This window comes from Myotis lucifugus, unplaced genomic scaffold, assembly GCF_000147115.1.
Source record: "Myotis lucifugus unplaced genomic scaffold, Myoluc2.0 scaffold_43, whole genome shotgun sequence".
NCBI classification, from domain to species: Eukaryota; Metazoa; Chordata; class Mammalia; order Chiroptera; family Vespertilionidae; genus Myotis; species Myotis lucifugus.
Window position 1 is genome coordinate 7,325,493 of NW_005871091.1, and position 22,089 is coordinate 7,347,581.

General features: G+C 43.6%; 1 protein-coding gene and 1 pseudogene across 8 annotated transcripts in view; both read right to left on the bottom strand.

The window, feature by feature from the left end:
* RNF20 (ring finger protein 20) overlaps positions 1 to 10,372 on the bottom strand; it is a 28,569-nt gene extending 18,197 nt beyond the window's left edge. For 5 of the 8 annotated variants that reach the window (XR_002829074.1, XR_002829073.1, XR_002829072.1 and 2 more), the window contains exons 1-7: positions 9,241 to 9,306; positions 9,000 to 9,154; positions 6,554 to 6,627; positions 6,339 to 6,418; positions 2,901 to 3,068; positions 1,536 to 1,683; positions 1,195 to 1,377 (exon numbers count right to left, since the gene is read on the bottom strand). Coding sequence is in view for 2 of the 8 variants with exons in the window: in XM_023753316.1 (XP_023609084.1) it covers positions 1,195 to 1,377; positions 1,536 to 1,683; positions 2,901 to 3,068; positions 6,339 to 6,418; positions 6,554 to 6,627; positions 9,000 to 9,154; positions 9,241 to 9,291 (859 nt within the window). In the remaining 6 variants the exon portion in view is untranslated. Of the gene's footprint in view, positions 1 to 1,194; positions 1,378 to 1,535; positions 1,684 to 2,900; positions 3,069 to 5,035; positions 5,175 to 6,338; positions 6,419 to 6,553; positions 6,628 to 8,999; positions 9,155 to 9,240; positions 9,307 to 10,243 lie in introns of those variants that run through there. The other 3 variants (XR_002829075.1, XM_006088072.3, XR_002829076.1) reach the window with 3 other exon arrangements.
* A 9,283-nt stretch (positions 10,373 to 19,655) lies between these two features.
* LOC102419288 lies at positions 19,656 to 21,305 on the bottom strand (annotated as a pseudogene).
* Positions 21,306 to 22,089: the final 784 nt, after the last annotated feature.

Genomic DNA, 22,089 nt, shown 5'->3' on the forward strand with positions numbered 1-22,089 from the left:
CAAGCTGACAGCTGCCAGTACAGCGGTGGTGGTGGGAGCCTCTCCTGCCTCCTCAGCAGCGCTAAGGATGTCCAACTGCAGTTTAGGCCTGCTCCCCGCTGGCAAGTGAACATCCCCCGAGGGCTCCTGGGCTGTCAGAGGGATGCCTGCCAGCTTAGGCCCAATCCCCCAGGGAGCGGGCCTAAGCCAGCAGGTGGTCATCCCCCAAGGGGTCCCAGACTGCAAGAGGGCACTGGCCGGGCTGAGGGATGACCCCCGTGCACAAATTTTTGTGCACCAGGCCTCTAGTAAAGTCATAAAGAATAAAGAGCATAGCTCAGCCAGCTTGGCTTAGTGGCTGAGTGTGGTCAAATGAACCAGGAAGTCACAGCTGAATTCCCAGTCAAGGCACATGCCTGGGTTGTGGGCTCAATCTCCAGTGTGGGGCACATAGGAGACAGCTGAGCAATGATTCTCTCTCATCACTGATGCTTCTATCTCTCTCTCCCTCTCCCTTCCTCTCTTTGAAATCAATAAAAACATATTTTTAAAAAAAGAACATAAAATATTTCATTTAAAAAAAACTGACTCTTTGAAATTAAAAAAAAAATAATATCTAATCAACAAAGGAAATTTTTTAAAAATATAATTACCAATATTTAAAATACTTATCACTAATAAATTAATGGCAAACACTATACAAATATACAGAAACAGAGCTATTTCTTACATAATAAAATTAATTCTGCTACTTCTAAAAGTGTCTAATTCAGGGGTCCTCAAACTTTTTAAACAGGGGGCCAGTTCACTGTCCCTCAGACCGTTGGAGGGCCGGACTATAGTTTAAAAAAAAAAACTATGAACAAATCCCTATGCACACTGCACATATCTTATTTTGAAGTAAAAAAACAAAACGGGAACAAATACAATATTTGTATTTGCCTGTGGCCCGCAGGCCGTAGTTTGAGGACTCCTGGTCTAATTAATAGAGTATCAGAATGGGCTGATAAATCTTTTCTCGGCTTCTTATAGGACTGCCATGTGGCTCAACATGTGAAGCACTCATAAAATACTCAGTAAGGACGTAACCGGTAACATTGAAGATTAGGATTCCAAGAAATTTAATTAAAAATAAATATGTAAGAACAAATTAGTATGCAAAGGTGAGTTCTTATTCCTCCCCCTCTGCTCCCCATCTCCTGGTTCTAGTCTCACCTCCACTGTTTAGCTTCCGGGATAGGAGCTCCACTTTTTCTTGCAATTTATCATAGACAGTCACAATTTGGGACACAGCTCGGCGGGAGGACTCCACGCGCTCCTGCAGCTGAGATTCTATCTCTTCACTGGAGCTGCTGGCCAGCGTAGCAAGGAAAGAGAAGGCTGGCTCTTGCCCTTCCCCTGAAGAGGGAAAAAGAAGGCCCCCCCCTCCAAATTATTCAAATGGAAATATCAAAACTCATTCTTTCTCAAATGGAAAGCTTCAAAGCAAGGCTCTTCAAAGAAAAAAAGAAAAAGAATAAAAAAGCATGCAGTGGTAAGTCCCTGACAGTACTCACCTCTGTCCCGGTCATCTTTCCGTTCCTGATTGCTGTCAGAGTCTGGTTCTGGTTCGGGCACAACGAGGGCTTTTCTCTCTGTGAGGAGGTCCCCCAAACCCTGCTGCAGATCGTAACGTTTAAGGATGATACGGATGTTTTCATCAAACTGGAGAAGATTAGGTACAGTTATAAAAATATAAAATGACACAAATTTGGCAGTTATAATAAAACTAGAGGCCTGGTGCACAAAAATTTGTGCCCTGTGGGTGGGGGGGGGGGTCTCTCAGCCCGGCCTGTGCCCTCTCACAGTCTGGGACCCCTCGGGGGATGACCACCTGCTGGCTTAGGCCTGCTCCCCGGGGATTGGGCCTAAGCTGGCAATCAGACATCCCTCTGGCAGCCCAGCAGCCCTCGGGGGATGTTCACTTGCCAGCGGGGAGCAGACCTAAGCTGCAGTCAGACATCCTTAGCACTGCTGAGGCAGGAGAGGCTCCCACCACCACCGCTGTACTGGCAGCTGTCAGCCTGGCTTGTGGCTGAGCAGAGCTTCCCCATGTGGGAGCGCACTGACCACCAGGGGGCAGCTCCTGCATTGAGTGTCTGCCCCCTGGTGGCCAGTGTGTGTCATAGTGACCAGTCATTCCCAGTCTTTCTGCTGTTAGGGTCAGTCTGCATATTACCCTTTTACTATATAGGATAGAGGCCTGGTGCACAGGTGGGGGCCGGCTGGTTTGCCCTGAAGGGTGTCCCGGATCAGGGTGGGGGTCCCGCTTGGGTGCCTGGCCAGCCTGGATGAGGGGCTAATGGCTGTTTTAAGGCTGGCCACACCCCCTTCAGGGTGGGGGTCCCCACTGGGGTACCTGGCCAGTCTGGGTGAGTGGCTCAGGGCCGTTTTCAGGCTGGCCTGCGACTGAAGCTCCCAGCCTCTCCTTTTTTTCTTTTTTTTTATTCTGGGGTTTATTTACCTTCTATAATTGAAACTCTGTTGCCTTCACTGGCGCTCCCAGCTCTGAGGCCGGCTGGCTGAAAGCAGGTATCTGGGATTTGTTTAGCTTCTATAATTGAAACTTTGTTGCTTTTGGAGCTGTTGCTTTCAGAGCTTAGAGCAGGCCGCGGCAGGTGGGGAACCTTGGCTTCCTCCATCACTGGAGCAAGCAAGCCTCCTGCTCGCTTCAGCTGCGTGGCTGCCGGCCGCCATCTTTGTTGGCAGTTAATTTGCATATCTCGCTGATTAGCCAATGGGAAGCGTAGCGGAGGTACAGTTAATTACCCTTTTTGTCTTTTATTAGATAGGACAAAGACACACTTTGGAAATGAAGAGAATGCTGCTCCGGAGAACAAAAATGCTCAAATAAAAATCTGAGCAAATGAACAGTTAGCTACCTGACTCCAGTACCGGTTGACAATCAACAGGGAGGCGTCATCAGTGGCCTGTCTTCGTTCAAGTTTTTCAATGTGCTCCCGGAGTTCATCTTCAATGGTCTGCCGCTGATCCAGCATTTCTGCCAACTTGCGATTTTTGGCTTGCAGTGTTCGAATGTCTGAATCCTCCTGCCCCGGGAAACCAATCTTATTAGTTTTCACAATGAAATCAGACAATCAGCTGTTGAATTCAACAAGGTCTTATTAGTTAATTCGTTATTTCCTACGGATAAAGCTATTTATTTCTTTCTTTTTTTTTTAAAATATATTTTATTGATTTTTTACAGAGAGGAAGGGAGAGAGATAGAGAGTTAGAAACATCAATGAGAGAGAAACATCGATCAGCTGCCTCCTGCACATCTCCTACTGGGGATGTGCCCGCAACCCAGATACATGCCCTTGACCGGAATCGAACCTGGGACCTTTCAGTCCGCAGGCCGACGCTCTATCCACTGAGCCAAACCGGTTTCGGCAGCTATTTATTTCTTAAAGGTTTACAATAAATAATTAGGTAAGTAGTAGGAGCAGAAGAAATAAAGGGTCTATGATGATGGGAGGAGAAAATGATACACAGAAATATATTAGAATCTCAACCTTGCTCATCTCACTAATCTATTCAAGTCCACAAAGTATTACTACTGTGAGGCTCCACCATCCTGCTAGATCACCTCTACCCGGATCCAGTCATCTATCACCTTAGGCACTGCCCTTCATTCATTCAAGACTTTGAAACCTTCTCTACCCCACTCCCTCAATATACGTGTGCACATGTCCACATGTGAACAAGCCACATCCTCTAGCATCTAGGCCCAGTGGTTCTCAACCTTCTGGCCCTTTAAATACAGTTCCCTCATGTTGTGACCCAACCATAAAATTATTTTTGTTGCTACTTCATAACTGTAATGTTGCTACTGTTATGAATCATAATGTAAATATCTGATATGCAGGATGGTCTTAGGCGATCCCTGTGAAAGGGTCGTTTGACCGCCAAAGCGGTCTCGACCCACAGGTTGAGAACCGCTGATCTAGGCTGTGTTTTGGACTCCTTAACTCCAATGATTCTCTCCTCTACTGTTCTTCAGTCATGCACTTCAAAAGCCACATCTTGGACTTTTGTCTGTAACCGTGCCACATCTGAAGTCTTAAATTCCAACTTCCCATTCCCTGAATAAAACCGTATCTTCCCAGGTATCTCACGCCCTATCCAAATACACCAGCCTTCAACTAGATCTCCAACATTTTGAAATCTCGCCTTTCTCCCTGTCAGTCCCCTCTATATCTTCCATACCTTGACTATACCCTACAGCAAGCATGTCAAACTCGCGGCTCACAATGAATATTTTTGTGGCCCATCCAATATAACAGCATGTAAGAAACATTTTCATAAAAATTTCGTAACTTAATTTTTACAATATCCTGTTATACATAATTATTAATAACGAACTACAACGCTCGATAATGACTGATTACTATAATCGTGTTGCATTCATTTCCCTTATGGGCCTTACGTGCAGGTCTAATACTAGCAACGAATATCTCAGCAGCCGACTGCCACATCCTTAGTCTTGGACTGGCTTGTTTGGTGTGCACAACAGGAAACATTTCGCTTTCGGAGAATAAGAAAAATAGGTTTATTTGCATTACGCTTATTAATTTGTGCAGTTACTCAGTGTCTGGTAAATTAATGTCCAAGAAAAAATATTAATTTTTATTAAATGTTCTATTATTTTATGTTAACAATTACTCATTTCTTTCAGCCCTTTGTATCCAGCATGTCTCTACCGAAATAAACCTATGTTTCTATGAAAATTTAAGCTTTTGGTTTTTTGTGGCCCACATAAACTTAAACCTTGGTATTTGGCCCGTGTTAGCCTTTGAGTTTGACACGCTTGCCCTACAGTATAGTCATTCAAACTCCTGCCTATCAGGCCCCTCAATTCTCTGCCCTAATCCTTTTAATTCACCTCTTCGAACAAGCCCCATTCGGAACTAATCCACATGTCTGACTATTCCATTCCTGTACCCAGTATGCTGAGACTTCTAAATAAGGTCATTAAATCAGGGAGACTGCTGCCTTTATAAAATACATTCCTAACCTGAATAGATCTTGAAATTTCTCTGGAAGCGTTTCTTTCTTTAACAAGGGAGCGTGTTCCTGTTCTCCATCAAAACAATATCAAACTACCAAGCCCTGCCTCCTCTCACGTCACACAGAGCAGACGACTCTGCTTCCCACTTTAAAGAGAAAACAAAAGGCGTCAGATGGGAAGCTCCTCAATTCCCCATCTCCTTGACCCCTTCACATCACTAACCAACCTGTGCACATATTCTTAAACCTCAACTTGGGCTCGGAACCGTTTCTGCAATGACATCACTCCATCCGTAATTCCACAGCCTGTCAATATCTCTAACTTGTCTCTCTCTAGCTCCTTCCATAGGTTGGGGTGGGGGATGAATTGGGGGGGGGGGGGGGCAGTATTCCAGGTCAAGAAACACGATTGGAAAGGGGATTTTTACTTTACCTAGGAATTAATGAATATTTTAAGGTAAGAACTATTTGTTGGAGCACCAATTTCTTGTTTTTCTTTTCTCTTCCATATTGGTTAAAACATTCTTGATATACCAAAAGAGTCAATAGCTTCCCAATGTACCAGTTTACTAACACTGTTAATAAACTATACCTTCAACCTCTTTTCTGAGCACCTCTTCCCCTTCTTGTGTAATTGAAACCTGAATGAAAATACCATTTCCCCATAGGCTTCTCCAGTAGTGATTGTTTCCCTCCCACCCCCCTTAGAGCCCTGGATCTGAAGACGGGGAGGTGTCCTCCTTGTTCCCCACTGCCACACCCAGGACATTATCCCACCTTCTTCCCCCAAACCTCCCAGCTCTGCAGAGTTCATGCCATTGGTCTGTACCACCTGCCATCCTGCCTTGCTGCACTCGTCTATAAATGCCCAGGTCACTTCCCTACATTTCCTGAAGACTTAGCACTAGATTGTCATCTCTCTGCAATACTAACTCCTGTCCAAGTTCTTACTCATTTCAATTCCCACAGTGATGGTCTTTCCTATGAATACTGGACCAAGTCATGGACCTCCTCTCTTCCAGTGATCTTGTCCTCTACTTCCCTCACTCGCCAAACTCTCAGTTAGTCCTAGCTGTACCTGCATGTTCTCTATAAGATCAATTCAAACACCCCACTCTCCACAGTCACCACCCATATTCCAGCTTACTCTCTCTAGTTTCCTGACTCCAACAATCTATAATCTATTGGTCCTATATTTTTTGATGTCCTTCATTCCTCCCACTTCCTCAATTCCTCCTTTATCACACTAAATTCTGTCATTAGTCATTATAATCACACCCTTTTATAACCTTCTCCTTCATCATACTTGCCTGGTTAAAAACCCCAATCTTGGTAACATCCAACTCTGCACCTACTCCACACAGGCCTACCTCCACGCAGCTGAATGTGACTAGAGAAAAGAAAGCACCATGCTGATTGCTCTCACTTTAAACTCATGATTACAAATTCAAGAAGATCCTCAGTGCTGCACAGCAACCCTACTCCACCTCTCTAGTTCATTCTCTTCAAGACAACTACTTCATACCTTCTCCTGTCTCTTCAAACCTCCAAACTTCCTCCCCCATCCTCACTCTCAGATGAGTCTTGCTTTTGATTTCACTGGAAAAAAAAAATAGAAGCAATCAGAAGAAAACATTCACATCTATCTCCCAGAGCAACAGCTACTGACCTCTCCGCTAGCATATCTATCCCTTTCCTCCTCCTTGTTGGTAACTGTTCAGTTAAGGTCAATTCCCCCATCCTTCTATTCAAGGAAATCACACCCATAACTGTCTCCTCTTTCTGCTACATCATCAATTTTATCTTCTTTCTTTACACAGTCATTTTCATCAACAAACATGCTGTATATTACCACTCAGTCCTCCCCTTACCCAACCCATCAGCAGCATCTGATCAAGTCCTTCTAGAGCCGAAACCGGTTTGGCTCAGTGGATAGAGCGTCGGCCTGTGGACTGAAAGGTCCCAGGTTCGATTCCGGTCAAGGGCATGTACCTGGGTTGTGGGCACATCCCCAGTGGGAAATGTGCAGGAGGCAGCTGATCGATGTTTCTCTCTCATCGATGTTTCTAACTCTCTATCTCTCTCCCTTCCTCTCTGTAAAAAATCAATAAAATATATTAAAAAAAAGTCCTTCTAGAAACATTTTCTTCCCTTGGCGTCTGGGACCCCACTCTCTGATTCCCCTCCTACTTCACTGGCCCCTCTTTTTCTGTCTCTTGATTAGTCTTTTCTCATCTCCTTCACATCAACATGTTGCAGTGCTCCAGGGTTCTGTCTCAGATCTCTTCATCTATGCTCATTCCTTAGAGGACAGGCTTAAATATCTACCTCTCCCCAGACTGCATATTACATGTCCCACTACCTATTCACTCAGAGGTCTAATAGATAAATCAAACTTACATATCCAACATTAAAATTATGATTCATCCTCCACAGCTCCCAAAAATCTGCTCCTCTCACACTCTTCCCTAGCTCAGTAAGTGCAAACACCATGCTTCCAAAACCTGCGGTCATCTTGCTGCCCTTCTCTCATTGCTTCATCTGATCCATCAGCATATCTTGTGGAGGCTACCTCCACAGTAGTCTAACCACCATGATCCCTCATCAAGATTACTGCAATAGCTTCCTGTAGCAGGCACTTTAGGGCCCATGCCATCTCCTGTCAGCCTGCCGATTTCAGCACACCTGTGGCGGACAGCTCCATTCACATTGCTAGTGTTGCCATTTCAAGCGCACTTTGGAGTCTTAGTTACTTCCCTGCTTAAGACTTTCCAATGGCCCCTCACAGTCTTCTGGGTCAAGTCCAAGCTGGTATGTATCTTGCTTCACTTAGAACATGCGGTTATCCCTAAGAACAGCACACATCCCACTCTATTCTAACAGCCTGTTCCCTTGTCAGCGCCACCCTACAAACTGCATCCAGGAGCTATGCTCAGTGTAAAGCACGGTGTCTGGCAAATAACAGATGCTTAACAAATATTCACATTTATTGAGTGAATAAACGTCTTTGGGATACAGGATGTGAGACAGTGTTAGGACAAAATCATCTTCTGGCAGCAGTACTTGAACCCCAGACAGACTCGGAAATGACACTTAATCAATTTACTCTGAATGCTCCTATTATTCTCTCTGATCCTCAGCCTCCATTCAAATAAATAACAGGTGTGGTTTCATAAGCTATCAAATGTAAAGCATTCTCATATCATATCCCCATGGCTTGAGTTCCAAAATACACACTCAACTCTTGATCTAAAACAAAACTTATTATAGTGAGCTTCTGATGTCCAATAGACACATAACATTACTATTAACTTTTGGAGTACAATAGTCTAATGAAAATGTCAACTTCATAAGAGCAAGGGCAGTTTTATTCACCATTATTTTCAGAATATCTGGCCCAATAACAACCATTAATAGCTCAAATGCACTGAGTACTTACCATGTTAAAGGTAGTATTTTAATCCTTAACAAGGACTTTCATTTTATCCTTTCAATAACCCAATGGGATAGGTATTTATAGGTACATTCTGCAGACAAGGAAACAAGAGGTACAGAGAGGCTAACACAAGGCCATGTAGCCAGAAGTGATGGAACTGAGAGTCAATTCCAGGCAGTCGGGCTTCCAACTCTGAGTCTTCACTCTTTCCATGATTTTGCTACATTACCTCTTAGTACCTGGCACCTAATTTTTCGGTGAATGAAAAAACGAATACAGTTTCCCTCTGCTAAATACCTATCATTGATGTGTATCGGGCACCAGATTCTCCAAAGAATATAAGCACACCTTTGAAAATAAAGATCAAATGTCAGTCTCTCTTCTTCAGAACTGAACAGACCTACTTTTGGCTGTTTTATTTCCCTCTTTTTTTTCAAATCAGTTCCTCTTACTCCAGAAGGCCTCCAACATTTTTCACTTTCAGGTTGTAACTGACAGAAGAAAAGCACACTCCCAGGGCACTGTTTCCACATACCGTTGAAGAGACACCCCCGAGCTTAATTGTCTCCACCGTGGTCCCCGAATCTTCCACAGCTGTCTTCTTCTCCGGAGGTATGGACGTGCCAGGCTCTCCAGCCATTCTTTTGTTTCCAATTCCTGACATCTTGGCACAAGGTGAGAGCTGTTTTCCTGGAGGGGAAAAAAGACAGAAACGTAGATAAGATCTGCTAGGAAAGCAACCATAAAAAGAGACCGCCTGTGATGTGAAAACTAACCGTTCTCCTGGCCAACCTTTCAACCTGGACCCATACACTCCACACCATCATGTTCCCCAAATTCCTCTTGGAAGGAAAGACGCAAACTGTGGAGGACAACCGAGGGTTGAATTTACACGACTACACACATCTAAAGAGGATGCTGGTAAGAAAAAAAGGTAATGGGTGAAGGATGAAGAGAAAAAGAAATCTCACTTGCTGACATGCCGAAATCAGAAAAATACAATTTGAGACAAAAGCTAATTCTACTGCATTGGGAGAATCAGAGCTGAAAAGAGATCCGGAGATGTCTACTAAGTCATTAATATTGGACAAGTCATTTATCTCTGAGCCTGTATTTCCTAAACCAGGAATAACAGGAGTAGTCTAATCTTCCTAATCCCCTTGTAAGGAATGAATAAGTAGAGAGAAAAAACTTAGCATGGAGCCTGACATGAAGCATGCTCTCAGAAATGCCACCTCTCCTTTCTACATCTGCAGTTTCTTTCCTATTCCCAAATGCCCCCCCCCCCCCCCCACGGTTTTCTGCAGCCCTAGCGAAGCTAGACCTCGGTGCGAATCCCAGCTCGACCTTTTAGGGAGCCGTGCTGCCTTGCAAGAGGAAGTTCCTGAGCTTCGCTTTCCTCCTATGCACAAGGGGAGCGAACAAGCATTTTGTCTGTCCCAGCTGTCTCCCAGGGTCCCCGAGCTCAAAGGAAGCAGAACGGATGCCAAAGCGCTTTGCTACTGGAGAAAAGCGGCCCCGCCATCACCGAGACCTCACACTGCCTCCGATGCAAGCTCCAGCGGGGAGGGTACCGGTGCAGCAACCTGAGTCGGCCCTCGCGTGGAGAGAAAGGAGCTGGTGGGGCAGGACCAGGGCCTCGATCTCACTCGCGAGTGGCCAAGGACCCAGGCTCCGGCACGGGCAAGGGCAGGCCCGGGAGGAGGAGGCCCCGAGCCGGGGAGGGTGGAGGTTCCCGACCCATCGCACAACCCATCGCACCCTCGGCCGAGATCTAACCTGGCTTCTTCCAGATCGCGATGCCCGAGAGCAGAACTCCCGGCACCTACCCTCCAACGTCCACGGAGCCCTCCCACCCCTCACCCCGGACCCGCAGGCGCAGACCCAGCGGAACTTCCGGGAGGCGGGGCCAGGGAGAAGGAAGGGAAAAAAAGACGGTGTCGCTTTAACCAGCGGACGGAAGTGACGTAACGCACCGCGGGGGCGGGCGCCGAGGACCCGGAAGTAGGCGCCGTCTCTCTAGCAACGCAGGGGATTGGGCGGTCCGCTGAGAGCCCCAGGTGTACCCCGGCCTCTCTGATGATGGAGCTATGCCCCTGACTTTTTTTGGCTCGTTGATCTCTTATGGCAACCTGGCTTTTCTACTTAAAGTGCCTTGTTCTGTTGCCTGTTACTGCTTCCACCGAGACTCGTTCAAATTGCCGATTGGCTGAGGGCCCTGTCAATCTCCGAGCTGGAAAAAAATAGCCTCGGACACGGGGAAAACGTTAACGGGGAGCCTCGGGTTGAAGGGTTCGGGTGAAAATGCAAGCGATTTCTATGGGTGTCTAGGCTTGTCGATTGTTCTTACAGGGAACTATACAACGCTGCCTGCACATTAGAAACACTCGGGGGAGTGTAGGTGTCTAGGGTGGTCCTGGACGCTGACACTCCTTCAAAAGCACCCCCAACCCCACGCTCCCATCCTCCCCCCAAGATTATAAATTGCGAACGGTATTGACAATTACTGTTTTTGTGCTTCTTTGGGACAAGAAAATAACCAGGGAAACGATAAGAAACACAATAGTTTCTGATCTCTGATTGCAACATTAGTCTATTTTAAGCTAATTAAGTATTGCTTTTTGGTGGATAAAGTGCTATTTCCTATTCAGTTAAACTAAATGTTTTAATGATAGGGGTCTAATCAATCTAACTTATCAATAAAAAGCTGTATGCCTGGCAGAACTATGTAAAACTACCCAATGACATCAGATAGAGGTCCAGAGATATAAGAGAAATGGCTATATTTCAAAACAAACAAACAAACAACAAAAACCCAAAAAAACCAACAGTGGAATTTAGGCATCTTTGAAAAAATAAAATCTAATCCATGCTGGATTTCTAAAAGTGGGACGACTTTGGTCCCCGAGCCTGCTGGGTCTTCCCTGTGGGAAAGTAAGAAGGTAAACAATAGGAAACAAGTGTTCATGGTTTCAGGTACGAGCCTGGGAAGACGTGGCTCCAACTGGACTTCACATTTCGTTGGATAAAGCAGAAGCCTGAACTGTGTTTGGGGGCCCACCTGCTGGACCGCATTGTATGAGACACCGCACTAATTCTCTGATCTCCCCCCTTTAGCTGCTCGGCTCTTGGCAAACCTTGCATCCACAGAACACTGAATGGCAAGCAAGAATTTCACAGACTGTCTTTGGTCAACAGATATGCTTTGTTTATTTTAAACAGTATTAGCTGCCTTTTGTGGTAAAAACAAAAACTGACTTTGTCAACATTTAAAATCAGACATTTTACATAAAAGTCCACATTGCAAATTCTCTTGAAAATATGGAAGATCTAGCAACACTGGGGTTATATTCTTGCACGGCTACCTTGCCTGGAGCTGAATAGTGCTGCCACTTTTATTCCTGTTTGCTAAAATCCCCACTATTCATCATTTTCCTCAGACTCGTTGAGTTTCATTTGAGTATCATCACCTCAAATGAAATTATGTTGTATTGTGATAAATCAGTCATTGATACTAAGTGAATAGGGCTGGTTGCCGACCTGGTATCCATTCCCCTCTCTCACCTCTTAACAGAGCACAACCAGTGATACATTTTATTCATGTATCCATTCAGCTCCCTTCATTCTGTATGTCTTTGGGGAAGCTGACTTCACTTACATCTCCAAGGAATGTGTTAATACAAATAGTAAGCCCCATTCCCCAAGCCAAAGTCCTAGCAGTAAAAAATGCACAGTTTAATCAGAGTGAATTGCTTGGTGTAGTAGAACTAAAGCAGTTTACTTATATTTTATGTGAAGCCCAAAACCGTTGGAGCCTAATGAAACCAACACAGAGGTGGACAGAACTAAGGAGAAGCTCAGGGAAATGGAGCCAGATCAATTTAGGATACCCCTAAACTTCAGCCCACAGTTCAGAGTGCTAGAGAAGATATTGAGAAGAGCGCAGATCTTTGTAGAACCTTTCATTTCTCACCATGTCGATAACCATATTCTCCAGCTACTGGTGAGGCCTGTATTTTCCAAAAGCCCCAGTCAGCCATCTGACACCTTTCCAATAGCCTATCCTGATCCAGAGAGGTAGCCTCACCCAGAGAATTGGGAAAATGGGAGAGATGAAGGGTGGGATGGCAGAGAATTCTCTCATTGACACACTCCCCGTTTCCTACCTGTCACCACCTGTTCACCATCTTATTCGAAGGAAAAAAAGAGTAGCCCTGGAAAAACAAGTTTGTCTCTCACACATAAATGGCAGAATAGCGTTTGCTATGCTAAAAGGATATTTAATATTTTATATCACTTGTCTTTGACAGTTCTCATTGCTTGTATCAACAGAATTATAAATTTTAATAATATTTTTAAAGGAAAAGGCATTCATAATTCAAGTGATTTTTTTCCAAATTAATATTTGTCAAGGGATCCATCTTTAGGCTTGCAACCCATCTTCATTAACTACACCCTTGTGCCACAAGGTGGCAGCAGACAATATGCATTCCTCCCAGTTCCTTTTCTAAAGCTTTGGGTCCAGCTACCGAAGACTTCTGTCATATTTTTAACTTAATTCTTAGAAACCTGGTCAACTACTTAGGGTGGGCTTAATGCTCTCATAAAGGACAACATTGAGATAGTTTGGATTTTTGTTCACTATTTTGTCTATGCTCCCTGCCAATGTTCAGTGTGATTGTTCTATCTCCATGAATGACTGGGTTATTTGTATACAAAACATGATTCTAGAAGACCTTTATTTATCCTTACTTTTAGTCAGGCTGTATTTTATCTACCATGACATCACTTGTTAAACAGAAACATGCAGAGCCCATGGCGCCTGCTCTAGGCTTACTGAATCAGAATCTCCAGGGACAAGCTCTCTGGAAATGTTAAGTTCTTACTTTTGTAAGTCTGCCCCCTATCTGAGCATATTTGAGGAACACTGCTCTAAGTGATGCTATCCAGCTCTGCCTGAAAGTGTTTACAGAAACAAGCCCTTCTCTTGTCCTCACCTCCTACCTTATAGCAACTCACCATCACTGAATCTTCCTCTTTCTTCTGTATGTCCCTGCCTCCTCCACCCCAGATTACCTGGTCTGCTATGCTATGCCATGTCCAGGCCTCTTACTTTGTGGTTTCTGGGGACCATGGTGGTGGCTTAGTTCAGGAAGTGAGTCCCAGCAGGGTCTATGGAAGGGTGAGTGCTGATAGATTCATTGAAGGATGAGAGTCACAAATTGTCAGAGAAACCCACCTTTAGTTAATGCTCTCCTAGTGCTCTCCTAGAAAGCTGTGGTGTATCTGTTGGTCTTCTATGATTTATACCGTGTAACCGGGTAGAAAACTATATTCTCCAGCTACCATAAAAATGTTAGGTTCCTAATATTTTTATAATTTTGATTTTCATTATGCGCGCGTGCTGGCTGTGACTCCCTCATTACAGCATGACATTTTGGATGAGAAGCCACAGTGTCTTTGTGAATTCTCACCGGGTAGATCCACTATTTCATATTGCTATTACTGGGTAACTGGCAGTCCACCTGGCCTTGGAGAAGAAAGAACAGCGTTACTGAAATGCTTGCAGTAGGCATTGATATGGAGATGTGACGCATAATTACGAAGATAACATTTGGAATTTTCATTACCAGCCCAGTAGCATGACCATCCTTTAGAAAACAAACTGAGGACTAAAATTAGATTTCAGTTTAAGGCCATTTTTCAAAATGAGTACATGTGAACTTAGGTTTTCATGGTCTTAAAGGGCAAAGGGGACCGAAGACAAAGCCCAGGGACTAGTAATGTTGGGTGCCTGTTAGAGACTCCTTCCCATAAAAGTAAACTGGGAATAACCATTTTAACATCCAAGGGAGTGAAATAAGATTGTTTCAAAGCTTCATGAAAAGATTTTTCTGACTGATCTGAAATTACAAACGGCACTTAGAAAGAATTTCAAAGAATGCAGAGAGGTGGGAGAAGGGTCCACAAAGGCCCCGGGCAGAGACAAATACAAATAAGAGATTGTTCCTTCTTGGAATGTGCAGAAAATAGACTCTGAGCTGGAGATTTGTGTGCTAAAGGTTTAACATCTGTACGGGGGTGAAGGAAGCAGGATTGGACAGAAGGAGAGTTGGACTGCACAGCAAAGGCCCCCATGGATGCCATGAGCAGCTCTAGAACTGGGAACGCCTTTCAGAGTTGCCCTGAATTGAAGCAAGGAGGCCAGACTTTTATCCCCCTCCACCAATCAGTGATTGGATGTGGAGACTGGGTGGCATGGGGAACAGGGCAGAACTTTGATCTAGCTGGCGTTCTCCAGCCAAGGGCAAACTTGGAGGGAAACTCAACTAAGAGCTGTCAACATCCAACATTTCCAGCATCTGGGGAAAATGAATTCCTCCGTTTCAAGGGAGGTTGGGAAGATGTTGACAGCACACCACAGCATCCACTGGATGACCAAAGGATAGAAATAACCTGTGCTGGAAGCTAAAGTTGAAAGAATGTCACTTTGGAGTCTTGTGAAGAGGCACAGAGGTCTGGGGTTCCCACTTGACTCCTGCAAATGAAGGTGTGGAGGCTTGCTGAAAGGTGGTCCTTGTCCTAGCACACAGGCACTCCCTTGAGGCCTTCAGATGCTGGTTTGTAAAAAGACTATTGTATTTTACTCTGAAGTTATAGACTCTGTTTTTATTCCTAAAGAGAGGAAGATGGAAGAAGAGCCCATTTTCTAACACTTTAAATAACACAGTACCATGTACCAAATTGTGTCTCCTTCAAACTCATATGTTGTAGGGAAGCACGGGACTTGGTTGGAAAGTCTGTAAGGAGGATTCTACGAAAGGTCAGGGGCCTCTGGGGAGACCTTACCAAAGGCAGCAGCCCCTGCTTTGACTTTTCCAAACAAGTGCGAGCCCCCCGGTGTTTTGCTGGAATCTCTATGTTTAGTCTTTAGTCTTGTAGAAGCATGTGCTTTTTCAAGAATACTTACCCTGCTGATTGTATCTAGTTAAAGCTATTGTTACAATAAAAGCCTAAGAAGGCAGGCAATCAGAGCTGTTTTGGCTCCTTATGCCAACCAGCCCCTAAGCCTTCTCTTTCATAGAAACGTGTGTCAGAGCCATCCATTCATCCATCGCTCAGGGTCTGCTGGTCAGTCCTGGCAATATGTGATTCCCAATGTGATGGTATTTAGAGATGAAGCCTATGGAAAGGGCAGGAAAGCAAAACACTATGTAAACTTCATGAGCAAAATTCCATTAAAATTTTTATGTAGTCCATTACATTTATGAAATAATTTAGAGAGAAATGAAAATGTCTAATATTTAGTCTTTCCAACCAGAAACACATCATGGGCCTCCATTTTCTCAAGTCTTCCTTTATGCTTCCATGAAGTTTCATGGTTTCTTGCTACAAGTCTTTCATATTACTTATCAAGTTTATATCTAGATAGTCCATAAGTTTTTCTATTAAGAATAAGACTTTTTAAGTTTTTTTTCCAATTGGTTATAAGTGCTATACAGGACAGCTCTATATATTTTTGCATTTGACTTATTATTTTACAAAACTCTCTTGAAGATTCTCTTGGATTCTTTTGGAGGGGTAGAAAACAATCACATCTTCTGCAAATAATGGTAGTTTTCTTGCTTCCTTTCCAATACGTATGCCACTTTTATCCCTTTTCTTATTTCATTTGTCATGAAGAGAATGGTGACACTGAATGCTCCCTACCTCGTGTATTCTTTTCCCACCACAGCTATTTTCCCACAGTATATATTTTCAGTCCATGCCAAACACCTTAAAGTTTGTCTCTCAGAGGTTAACAGCTCAATTAGCTTGTATAATATCACCCTTGTTTATTAATCACCATGCCCCATCTGAGTCACCCATCTAAATCATATCTGTCTTTTAAGATCCATTCAAGTCTCTATTCCATTAAGTCTTTCTAGATAATGTCCCAACTCTTGTTGCTTAAGCTCATCAACTCTGACAATGAAGGTAGTGTTAAAACTTGAAATGCAATGCAAGAAGGAGGCATCCCCTAGAGAAGGCTGGCTGGTTAGCATAAAAATAACTCCTAGGTGAAGTCAGCTTGGGGCAACACACACAAAACTGATTACACTTTAGGACCCCCATAGGTAATCTAGGACTAAAGAAAACATTCATTATCCAAACTTACATGCAATGTCCTAACCATTTTTTAATGATTAGCCTACTTGTTAATTATTTCAATAAGACCAGATACTTGCATTCTTTGGTCATTAACTTCTCTTCCTGTAGCTGGTCTGTGAGTGAAGCCACATCTTATATAATAAAAGACTAATATGCAAATTGTCAGAATTCGACCAACCAGGAGATTGCTCGCTATGACGTGCACTGACCAACAGGGGGTGGGGCGGAACGAAGGAAGGCCCCGGCCGGCAGCTGGAAGGCCCCGATCGGCCCTGATCACCAGCCAAGCTAGGGACCCTAACCGTGCATGAATTTTGTGCACCGGGCTTCTAGTATATAGATAATCAGGAGGCTGCTTGGTGAACCTGGAATCGAATCAAGCAGAACTAGAGATACTATTTTAGTATTAATGGTACCTATCACGAAGTGCTGACTAAATAATGCTACAGCTTCACAATGAAAAATGTATCTAAACTTATGGTGCTAAAGTGAACCAACATTTCACTGTGATTAATATCTCTTTTTCATTTTTAAAAATTAACTGTATTATATAATTTAAAAATGCTAAGAGACTACAACTTAAATGTTCTCTCACACACAAATAAAACCCACAGAACTTTTAAAAACATTATCCCAGCCCAGGGTAATTGCGCTTGTTCAGTTCAATTCCTCAGAACAAAAATTTGGGGCAATTAGGTTTCCAGTCAGACCCTCCCTCACCCTTGGAGTTTATAGGAGTCCTAAGAGAATCCACATGGCTAGAGATCAGGCATCCCCTGATGACTAGTCAAGAGTGGTGAGATGGATCATTGAACACCAAAGAATCTATACCATGCTGTTTTCACATTGCAAGAAGGGTCTGAATTTCAGTGAAATAAGTGTCAGATAAAAAAAAATTGTTCATGTAAAGCTTATTTGGCTTTATTTATATTCAATATGTAAATATGTTTTGATGTATATGGCTATATAAACAAGGCAGTTATACCAAGATCACATTTATATATTTTTAGCTAACATTATAACAAAAATAATTTAAGTAAACACTAAGTGGTCCATGAGAAATTTGTTTGCCTTTAGAGAGGGGTCTGTACATTACTTAAGTTTGAAAAATACTATGTATTACTTAATTGTATATATACTGTCTTGTGTGGTTCATGATTGTTACTTACATCTAGTCTTTTTCATTCCCTAGCTTTTAAATTACTCAGATCAATAAAGGAAAATTGATATCAATATAGCTGACATAGTATATCAATTTAAACATTTATTGACTCTAACAAATTGCATGTATTAAGATGTCATTTGCATTCATTCTGCTACACAAAGATATGAATTTCTGGTGCCTGAGGCATGTGGCCAAATTCAGTTAAAAGGAGGTTGTGAGCAGAGGTACTAGCATATGACCAGGACCAGTGGTATATGTTTAGAATCTTGTCTTATCAGCACCTTTTCCATACTTCAGAAGAAGAATAAGGCTGATTCCACTGAAGATTAACACAGTTACAGTTAGTGAAGTCACTACAGAGTTGTGAAATCTGCATTGCCTCCAGCATCCCAGCTCTTGTGAAGTCCTGGGTGGGTGGCGGGGGCACCTCCATGATCCTTCTGGCACTGAGCCAACTCTTCTCTCTCTTCTCTCACTCAGAACCTTTGGAAACACTGACCTCATACACACACATACTAACTATTGTGAATGTAAGTTGATGTGTTGCCTCTCCCAAGCAGCTCTCTCTCATTTGAAGCTTGCTTTGCTTGGTCCTTTAACTGTAGGACGTCGATATTATTTCCTGCTGAAGACAATTATATAGCAGGAGACACGTAGATCTTACTTCGATCAGTGGAAGGCAGTTCAGGTGGCTTCCCTTCTCTATTCTTAGTTCTGATTGGTAACTTTCACCCTTACGATGGATCACGTCGTTATGCCTTAATTATTGAATTAAAACCTCCAGTTATAATTTATGCACCAGCCTAGAAGCTGGATTCATTTGTAGCTCGTAATTGAATAAGGCTTTACAAGTAATTGGATGCCAGGGTAACAGCCATTTCAAAAGCAGAAGGATAAAGATACTATCAGTTGAACATGTCGGGGCCATGGAGCACATTTTGACACTGCATTGGCATTTCAAATGTTCAGTTAACCTTGAAGACTACTTCCCTCTAAGACCATATGGTTCCCCTTTTTTTTCGCTTGTGCTCATTTTTATTAATAATTATGTGTGTGGACACTTACAACTGACTGATGGCCAAACCTAATTAAATCAGCTTGTTGAAATGTGACCTTAACATTTAAAATAACAGGAAAGAGATATGTGTTATCAAGCTGCTAAATGCTAAAATATCTGAAGTACTGAACATCTTGTTTTGTATTTTTTTTATTCCTATGAAGGCTGTCCTACTTTTAAAATGAGTGCCAATCAATCTGTAAATTTGTATTAAACGTTTAAAATGTCATACACAATGATCCAGCTATCAGAATACATAATTCTAATTATGTATTCTAAAGAAAATAAAGTCAGATAATTGTTGAAATATAAACATAGAAAAATGTTTATCATAGCACTGTTTACAATTTTATATTTTAGAATCAACCTAAATATGGTTGATGTCTATATATGTCTATAATATAGAATTCTATTTAACCGTTAATGTTTGACAGAGAGCTGTATTTGTTAACATGAAATAAGCTTACAAGGTATTGCTGAAGGGTAATCACGTTAGAGGAATATGTGTATAGATAAAAACTGCACCAGGCCTGAGAGGTGTTGTTCAGTGGTTAGAGCATTGGACCAAATACCGAGGGGTTGCTGGTTCACTTCTTGGTCAAGGGCACGTACCTGGTTTGCAGGTTTGATTCCTGATGGGGTTAGGGCACCTGCAGGAGGCAACCAATCGATGTGTCTGTCTGACATCAATGTTTCTCTCTCTCTTTCTCTCCCTCTCCCTCCTCCCTTCCTCCCACTCTCTCTAAAAAATGGGGAAAAAAATACCCTCAGGTGAGGATTAACAAACCCTACACCATATACTTCAAGTGATTTAAATCTTAGAAAACAAAGGCAGTCTTTCTCTGATACACATGTAATGTCTCTGGTAGGACGAGGAGAGGAAAAACATGACTCTTGGAATTTTTGTAGTTTTTCCTGATGGTTGTTCGGGCCGCGGTGCTCTGAGGTGGGTCTGGAGAAGGTCCAGGAGACAAGGCTGCAGACTTCCCAGGATATATCTAATCTTTTGTACCAAGGATTCAGGCCAGCTCTGCCCTGGGACTGTGTGGAGTGCTACAGGAAAGGCCGCTCTGGCAATAACTGATGTAAACACTTAAGGTATGAGTCAGCACCTATCAAACGGAAGGCTCTCAAAGACACTGCTAAGCTTTCAGCGTTGCTGTTCGAAGACTGTAGTGCAGGAAGCATTGAGTGAGAAACGGATTTACTGCTGGTGCAGCCAAGTCAAAAGCAAGGACTTTCAGAACGAGGTGCTCCATTCTTAGAACTTGATTCTTGGTGCAGGTGTCATCTGTAATGTACACAAACTCTGCTACTTCTGGGAGTGTATTTCTTTAAACGTTGAGGCTAACAGCGAAACTGCAGTGCCCACAAGCTGAAGTTTCCTCTCAACACAGACATGGATGAAAGGAGCCCATGGATGTCATTCACGGCCACGTGCAGGGGCTCATTCTGTAGTTTATATTCATCTCCTACTTCAGCTAACCGGTCCGCGAGGACAGCCCTTATAGTTGGCGATGTCTGGCTGTTTCTTCATGTAACCCCCATTAGGGTGGCATGTAACCTCCATTTCCCTAAGCCTTAGGTATGGGACTTCATTAGCACTGGCTTTCATCATCCAATACAATGGGCATGTCCCTAGCGTGGGGTGACTCAAAACTACCATCCACTGGATAATCAAGAGGTACCAGCGGCTTTTTGGTTCAGTTAAAGTCATCGCTGAATTGAACGCCAGGACAGCTTCACATTCTGGTTTGTTGTTTTCTTTCAGATTCATCTGGCCTCTTTAGAGTCTCCTGCTTCATCCACGTGAGTGGTTAAGTGCAAGCTGTATACGGTTGCTTTCCAGGGAGGAACAATGGCATGCTCAGCATCTATAGGAAGATCCTAAAGAAGTGCAACCCATCTCGTCTTGGGCCCTGGCAGCCCTCAGTACCACCAGCCAGTGGGTTCTGGGGCTGCTGGGCACGCAATGCCTTCTGGGAATTGATGTTCTCTGGGTCCTCTTGGGGTGCGGTCTGCTGCAATGTTAGCAGTGCCCAGCGCGCCTCGCGGGGCCCTAGAGGTGTCCAACATCCCTGCTCCTGAGGACGCCGCTGACACCACCCCCCCCCCCCCCGGCCACGGAGGAACCTGGGCGCAGGCACCGTGGGGCGTGGAGAACTAGCTCGCCCGCAGTCGGTGTATAAAACATGATTGAGCAAGTACCTTGCTTTGCATTGTCACTGGTTCCTGGAAACTTAACATTCCATTTCGTTGCGTGAACTTATTTGTTTGTAGCTGACTTGCTAGTGTTGAAGAGAGAATCACAGGCCCCGAAGGCTTTACTTGTGCTAACGCCCAAGACACCAAAACCTAGATTTAATACCTGATTTCATTGCAGTTTCAACCTCTCCCAGAAACATAATCTTTATCAGCCCGTCACGCATCAGCAAAGTAATGTTACCTGCCCTCTCCACATCGCCCATCTCCCCACAGGAACAAGAGGCAATCTGCAGATAAAGCCCTAGCCGTTCCCTTCCACCCAAAAAAAACGTCTGAAAATAATCCATTAAGGCCAACCCATTTGTTTTCTTTTACTAAAAATCTCCCTGCCACACCCTTCCTATAGTAGGCTTCCACTTTGTGCAAACCCTTGGAGTGTCTCTCTGCCCGAGTGTTTAACGCCAGTTAGAGCTCCACATTTACTGGGTAGAGTTCTGTTAACCCTTGGAAGCCGTAACGTAACCTGTAAGTTCACCAAGAAACCTGTAGTGCAGCGGTTCTCAACCTGTGGGTCGCGACCCCTTTGGTGGCGACCGACCCTTTCACAGGGGTCGCCTAAGACCATCCTGCATATCAGATATTTACATTAGGATTCATAACAGTAGCAACATCACAGTTATGAAGTAGCAACAAAAATAATTTTATGGTTGGGTCACAACATGAGGAACTGTATCTCAAGGGCCAGCTTACACTGCTAGTGTAAGCACTGACCATTGTTGTTGTTGTTTTTCTTTTTTGTCATGCAAGCGCCTGATTTAAGCTTTGGTTGTTGAGGCATAAACTTCAAAGAAGCATCCACTTCAGTGATGGCCACATGGAATAAACACATTTCCAGTCACAAAACCAGATAAGGAGCCAGGCCGCCTCTGGGGCTGAGGCTCCTTTGCTTAAGATTATCTTGTTAGATTTCAGTGACTGACCATTTGTGTTTTTTTTCCTTCCCGGGCTTTAAATTCTTACACTTAAGGTTTAAATTCACCAAAAAGG